This window comes from Pterocles gutturalis, unplaced genomic scaffold (genome assembly GCF_000699245.1).
Source record: "Pterocles gutturalis isolate BGI_N339 unplaced genomic scaffold, ASM69924v1 scaffold18307, whole genome shotgun sequence".
NCBI classification, from domain to species: Eukaryota; Metazoa; Chordata; class Aves; order Pterocliformes; family Pteroclidae; genus Pterocles; species Pterocles gutturalis.
Genome location: NW_010113309.1, coordinates 1 through 7445, shown reverse-complemented (window position 1 = coordinate 7445; position 7445 = coordinate 1). Strand labels below are relative to the sequence as shown.

General features: G+C 50.6%; 1 protein-coding gene across 1 annotated transcript; it reads right to left on the bottom strand.

The window, feature by feature from the left end:
- Positions 1 to 6488: 6488 nt before the first annotated feature.
- On the bottom strand, positions 6489 to 7441 carry LOC104462495 (tumor protein p53-inducible protein 11-like; the record flags this gene model as incomplete). The annotated part of the gene is made up of 2 exons (XM_010074451.1): positions 6489 to 6622; positions 7348 to 7441. Coding segments are annotated over 2 exons (228 nt in total), but the record flags the coding sequence as incomplete, so codon positions are not given.
- Between the last annotated feature and the right edge of the window lie 4 nt (positions 7442 to 7445).

Here is a 7445-nt window from a genome sequence, read left to right as displayed (position 1 = left end):
AAAAAAATTTTTTTTTTTTTAAAAAAAAAGGGGGGGGGGGGGGGAGGGGAAGAAAGAAAGGAAAAAAAAAAAGAGCTTGTAATATATGGATGACCAAAAGGATTGTACTTCAGGGGCTGGAACTTTGAGGTGATGTGCACTACACTGTACACCGGACCCTTGCCCAGAGCCACCCGCAGCAGCCGTGGAGCAGGAGCCCAGCGCAGCCGATTGCACTAGAGACTGGCCGAGCTGGCGGCGGGGAGCGGGAGGACGAGCACAGCTGCCTCTCCCGCAAGGCTGTGCTGCCGTTCGTGACTTACATCGTGTTTTAGACAGCAAAGGACTGAAGAACAGCCACGCAGGGGCTGGATAAAGCAACAGGTTGGCTGAACTCCGTGACCATCCAGGTGGGTTTGAAACAAGTGGTGGTGGCTCATCTTAACAAGGAGGTAGTCGCTGTTCGCGCAATTTTGGCTTCAGTTCCCAGCCACAGAATGAAAACACCCATTCTTCAGTGGAAACTTTGCCCCTGCCACCTGGCTTTTCTCCGGAGCCCCAAGCAGGGGCAGCCTGGTCTCCCTTCACAATGGGACTCAGCTAAGGCTGGCTGATGGTCAAGAGTTTGGTGCCTCCCTTTCTGTTTTTACCAAGATTTACTGTTCATTGTTGTGAAAGAGAGCAAATGGTTCCTGCTGTGTTCCCATCTCCTGGGGAAAAATAATGGCTCTGGTCAAGAATCGTTGATACTGCTGCCTTCCCGAGAAGGGGAGGAAATAGTTCTTAAATCTTGTCAGCCTTTGCCTTTCCCTTCATACTTGCAAAAAAAAAAAAACCAAACACAAAAAAAAAAAAAAAAAAAACAGTTTGTGGTGCTCTGTTAGCATAAATATTTGCAGTGGTTCCTACATGCTTTCCAGCCCTAAGGGCTGGTGCTAGATGGAGGAGGCTGAGGCTTGTCAGCCGCTCCCGTGCTGTTTGCCTGAGACAGTCTGGTGGCGGCGTTTCTGCGCAGAGGATTTCCCCCGACATCCTCCCGTGACGAAGCCATCAAGTCAGAATTGTTTTCGTCTGCCTCTTGGCTGAGAGTGTTTCCTCCCTTGAGACGGTTTGTCATTTAACTAACGGTGTCATCTCCGTAATTGTTTGGAAGTAAACTCCAGAAGGACGCCCGGGAGTGGGCCTTGGTCAGAGATGAAGATGCAGATGCTGAGGCCCCAGGCAGGCTCTGCGAGCACCCGGCGTGCAGCCAGGCCGCACCAGCTCCAGCGGCCGTGGTGATCGACTCACAGGTCACTGGTTTCTCCCTGGAAGCCTCAACCCCTGTTGCCTTAATTGTTTGGTCACTCCCTGACCCCAAACTCATTTTACCTGGGGGAGGACAGAAGGGGTTTAGAGCTTAGGGCTTTTTACAGGTTTGATAAGCTCAGATGATGGAGCTCTTTTATGTAGGCTTAAACCAGCCCCTCAGGTTGGGGAATCAGGATACTAAGGAACAAGAAGGAGGCGTGAAAGCTTTTCCAAGCTTTGTTTGAGAACAACAGTTTGCTCATCAGCAGCAGAGGGTCCAGGCAGGTAGAGCTGCAGCTCCGCCACCCCCCCCCATCAGCTTATTCCAGCACCGGAGTAAGAGGCCAGGGCTGCTGAGGGGCCTCAGATGTTGCATTAAACCTCATGGAAAGCTTTTCTGAACTATTTCCCTCTGGAGCTGCTTTTAATGAGGCATTTTAGCATTAAATTCTGGTCTGTTGTTTAATGAAGGAAAACAGTTTTGCTAGCCAAAACCCAGCAGTATTTGTACCCGACAGCAGGTGCCTGTGCTTAAGACAGGAAAAATCTGTTGCATCTGAGTGTTGCAGGGAGCGGCTGAGCAGAAGGGGAGTTTATCTGTTCTGCTTCTGCCTCAGGACCTGGCGGCAGTGACTATTCTGGGAGAGCAGTTTTCCCAGGGGAGGAACAAAACCATGAGCAGAGATGGTCATTTGGCTGGAGGTGAGTGAGAGAAGCAGAACTGCCTCCCCCAGTCTCCAATTTTTTTTTTCCTTTCCCCTCTGTTGTTGATTATGCAAAAAAAAACCAAACCAAAACAACAAACCTTTAAAGTCTTTTTCTGCCACCAGTGGCATGGGGGAAAAAACTGTCAAGAGCTGGGGGAACCAGTCCAAAGCAGTAGGAGCTCTGCAGGCTTATTTCTCTTTGACTTTACTAACTCTGTCTGGTTTTTTGCTTTCTCACTTTCCATCTCTCCTAATAGTTGTCCATGTATCTTCAGATAGATCTCTATTCGTCGGTTATTCTGGCCTTTGCACAGTTTCTCCTCTTTTGTCTGATTCCCCCATTGCTCTTTTCTGGATGAAGCCTTCAAATCCTCTCTGCAGCAGGCTAGCGTGCCGCTGGCAACACGGCGTCAAACCCCAGCACCCGCCGGGCAGCACGTTTGAAAGGAGAACTGGAGGTAGCTGTAAAGATCCGAGAACTGGAGATAGCTGTAAAAGATCCCTGCAAGCCTGAGAGCACCTGTGGAAGCTGGTAACAGGCAGAAGGAATTTCCCCTGGGGGAATTTAATGACCAGGCAAGCCCAGAAAGCAGGCTCCTGCTGGATGGCAAAGCATGTAAATTTGTTGGGGTTTTTTTTGTCCCTTGGTTGTATGGCTGTCCCCCCTCTGTTGTACAGTAGTTTTCAGAACAGTAGGCAGGAGAACTGTATTTTTATATTTGTTTTTTAACAGCTCTGGTGAATACGGTGGGGTCAGGGGCTCAAGCTCGATTCAGTGCTTGCTGGAGAGCTCTGGGCAGGCTGGGGATCAGAGGGAGCTGCCATCTCCCTTCACTGTAGCACTGTGACCACAGCCCAAGCACCTTGGATGGAAAGGGTGGAGAGCAGCCTGTGCCTGCGAGCCCACAGCCCCTCTCTGTGCCCCGGCCTCCCGGCTGTTATTTAATGCTCAGATGACTGTCCCCAATGTCTGGGAAAAGGGCTGGGTGTGAAATAATGTTTGAAATCTATTTTAAAAAACTGTAAATGTTCTTTTTATTAGATAGTGGAGCTAATTTATCCTGTATTCCCTACTGTAATGCTTTTTTATATTGAAAGGAATTTTTTTTTTTTTTTGGTAATATAAACCAGAACACAAGCCTGAAGCACTCTCTGCACGGTTTTTGTGTGCGTTTCTTAAAAAAAAATAAAAGAAAGATATTGTGACAGTGAAGTGAAACGGCTTTAATTTCCACTATTTGCTTGGTGTTAAGTACAGTCACTTTCTTACCAGAGGAGAAAGAATAAACTCAGGTACAGCAGCTAAAATGAGGTATAAACTGAAGTGTCCCATTCTCCCCTGCCCACCCCCAAATAAAAACCCTTGACTGGAAAGGAGAGGCCAGCTTAGGACAGACAGAACCTCTCCTTTGTCACCTGCTCCCCTTTGCCAGATATCAGTTAGGCGTAAATAAGGCGATACGTAGGGAGTTATGGGGACGATGAGCTTTCTGCACCCTCAAAAGCGAGAGCTCTATGAACACAAGGGTTTGGGTCCGCGTCCCGCAGAGACAGGGGTCAGCCTCAGTCCTGGCGCGTGGCTGGTCGGAGCACGACCCTCGGGGGAGCACGACTCCCAGCCCTGCACAACGTGGCACAAATGCAAGCAGGGAATTCACTGCAAACTGGCTCTTGGGCCAAGGCCTTTCTCACAGTTTAACAGGTAGGGAAACTGAGGCCTGGGGAGATGGAGTTGTTTGGTTGGGTTGGTTTGTTTTTTTTTTTCTGCAGCAGAGCAATAGCAGAGCCTGAAGTGATGCCTCAGGCTTTTCATCCCAAATTACATGCAGCACCTGCAGCTGTGATGCCAGCACTTCTGTCCTGAGGGATGCAGCTCTGTTTTGGCGTCCTCCTTCCTTCCTGAAGATAACTGGCAGCTCTGCAGATGCTCTGGCTGGGCTCCATCTTAAGCCACCCTGAAAAGCTCCCTCCATACTTTCTAGGTGTGGTCCATTTATAGTAAGATGGAGCAAGAAGCATGAAAATAAAACAGCTTCTTCCTCTCTCCCCTTTCAGGACTGGGTACTACGTAGCATGACATCTCTTACCTAGCCCCCCTCCCCAGGAGCAGAAGACCTTGACTGGCACACCAGGGAACTAGAGGAATCTGACCTCACATGATTTAAAGCTCCTTTGGAAAGCTGTAACTGCTTCCCCCACCCTCCCTCCTGATCTAACCATCATGTTCCTGGGACCTGCAGCCAACACCGATGGGAGGACAGCAGTTAAGACGACCCTCCATTTCTTCCTTCTGCAAGATTGCTTTTGCTGGGGTTAGTTTTACTTGCCTTTCCTAGAAACACAATTTCCCACCCCACCTCCCCACAAAACAAACGATTAGCCTGTGTATACATTCATGTGACCCCCCCCCAAACACAAAGACTCAAGCTTCACATACCTATACCACCCACCCCAGCCAAAGGGCGGCACTGAAGCCGCTGCAGCTGCCCATGCACCAGCCACAGCGTGCCATGCTCCAGCTTCCACGCGCAGCACCGCTTCGTCTCATTGGGGACACCCTCCAGGCTCCACTTGATCATTTCCTGCCTCCCAGGGAAAAGGTTTCCCTCTTACAGCCCGATTCTTTCACCTGAACAGGAAGGCTCCTCTTAAATATGAAATTTCAGTTGCTCAGTATCATATTTTTGGACATGTTGAAAGCAGCTTGGCAGGCACATGGTGTTGTGAGGCTCCAGAATTTATCCTGGATGTTGCCTCTCCACTTGATTTACTTCTTAGGAAAAAAAACACCAAAAACTACAGTTGTGATGTTTCCTGGTTCAGCTATTTCCACTATTCTTACCTGACAGAGCTTTTGCATGACCAGTAGGTACAATGCACACAGTGTCCCAAGTTTATGTAGCTGCTTCTAAATGCCAAAAGCACTAACACAACACACACACTGACTATCCACTACCTTCTTCTACCTCTACTACGATACTAAACAGCAGTACATCCCAGTCTCACCAGTGGCTTTAGGGCTGTTGCTCACACAAGCACTTCTGTTTGTGTAGGCATCTTTCTACCGGGATTTTGGGATGTCCGCTCTATTCCAGGGCTCACGTTGATCCAGTCAACAGTAGCTCATGAGTAAGAAGACGTCCATATCCTATACACAGACCTTCTGGCTTTAGTCCCATGGAGAACAAAAAAATGCCACCTCCAGCTCTGGACAGGGATAACCTGCAAGGACAGCGCTAGCAAACAGGGCAGCCAATGCTGCTGAGCCCAGCAGGCGTCAGACAAACTGGCCAGTGAGTACTAAAGCACATGTAGTCCATCCTTGACTGAGCTAGAGAAGACCATGATGCCTTCACCTTCGTCTGCCCCACTCCTTGCTGTTCTCCATCCCATTCAAGTATCTGACTGCTACAAACTTTAGTCCCGTCTTCTCCAAGTCAAGAGAGATGCGATGCCTGTGCACCAGCGGAGCTGGACCACCACCTCCCCCAGCTGGGGCTCATCTCCAGCGGCTGCTCCTGGACCCAAGCAGCTGTACTGCAGCTTGCTCTGCTCTCACTGCAGCTACCCACAGCAGCACTCCAGCCCCTGCTGACTAAAGCAGCAGATGCTACACCACACCCATCGCTGCCGCTACCATCTTACTGCAACTGCCAAAAGCGTTCTGGGGCAAAGGGGATAAGACTCTGGCCTAAAAAAATTCATGAAACATCCCGAGCAAGGGGATGTCTTTGTGTTCAACAGGCTATTCCCGACAGCTTCCTCCACTTCTCACCTCTTGCAGTTCAAGCTGCTCCGCTGTTCCCAGCGCTGTCCCTGTGAAGGGAGCGAGTAAGGGCTCTCCCTCTTCTTTTCCTCCATCTCCTACCCAACTCTGTGCAGCACCCAGTGCAAAGCTACAAACGGGATGGCACTGCTGGCAGCAAGGAAAGAAGAGCCGTTTGCGAAGCACTGAACCCAACCCAGCCCCATCCAGCTCCCTGCATGCTCAGTCCTTGCTAAAAGGGGAAGGGGCTGTGCAGGAGGGCACACTCCCCCAGGCCAGTGCAAGGCTTCCCCCGGGGAGTAGCCCAGTCCTTCCTTGACTGTCTTACCACCCTGCCTCCCCAGGGATTTGGTTTCACTGTGCTGGTCTTCTTTTGTGCTTTGTTCTAGTGGGTTCAGAGCCTCTGATCCCCCTCAGCCAGTTCCACCCAGGAAACCGGCTCTTTTCCCTGAGCCTGCCAGGTCCGCACGCCTCCCTGAGCCTTCCTCCAGCTGCTCCTTCTCCTCCTCCAGCAGGGCTGGGGCGGGGGGAGGTACGCCTGACACTGCACCCCCCACCCTTTCACCTGGCAATGTCACCAGCACCCAGTTACACACTGATTCATGCCGGTAAGTGGAAAAGAAGGAAACCACTTTAGAACAAAAAAGGGACTAACAACAACAACAAAAAAAAGGAGTTATAATTATAATGCAAAATTACCGACACAACCCCCCACCCCACCCTTCCCCTGACAAAAAGCCCAAGAATTAGACTTTCTTGGGACGGCGTCCAACTTGGTAATAATAATAAATGCTGATGAGGACGAAGAGGGCGCGGCTGACCAGGAGGAGCACAGCACCTGTGGCTATCCGGCTGCTCTCAACCAGGGAGACGGTAGTAACTAGAGGAGAAGGAGGGAGACAAGGCAGAGAGGTTGGTGATGAAAAAAACCAAACGGAGACAAGCAGCACAAAGCTGTTTTCTGCTGCCCTCTAATGCAGCTTCCTGGCAAGACCTGCTCCACAGCCCCACTTTGCTTTGTGGTTGGACCACTTCACTGCTGATAAATATTTTTCACTGTAGAAGCATCTCTGATATGCAGAGTCTACACCCACTGCCTCTTTTCCCAGCAGCTCTCTTTTCTTTTTTTTGGCTACCAATGCATCGCTCGTACTTCAACCAGCTACCTTACACCACAGCTAGTGAACTACCAACATACACACACAAAAACCCCCTTCGACTTTAAATATAGCCCAGCTCCCTAGAAACAAGCTGAGCTGTTCTTCTCCGTTTTGGCAAGACCAAACGTCCCTCTTTTTAGTGTAGGCTGCTACAGCCTTTTCCTGCTAGCCCCAGCATGCGGGCAGCCTGCTCCAGGAGGTGAGCCACGCTGGCCAGGATGTTTTTAGGGTGAAAAAACAGAGGAATGGTCAGAGGAATGTATTTCCCTGCACACGGCCATCCTTCAGTGAGCAGCCCAAGGCAGAGGATGCTCTATGGGGAGGGAAAAGGCAAAGGAGCTGGCAGGGAGCATGCTCCCACAGCCGGGTGATCTTCGCCAGCCCTCTGCAGCGCACCCCCCAAACATCTCCGCACCCTCCTCTTCCTCCCCACCAAGCCACGCACCCAGGAACTGCACGGCAAAGTAGCAGGCCTCGGTCAGCAGGGTCCAGCGGATCACCACTTTTTCCGCCGTGTACAGCGCGTTCCACATGATCAGCGAG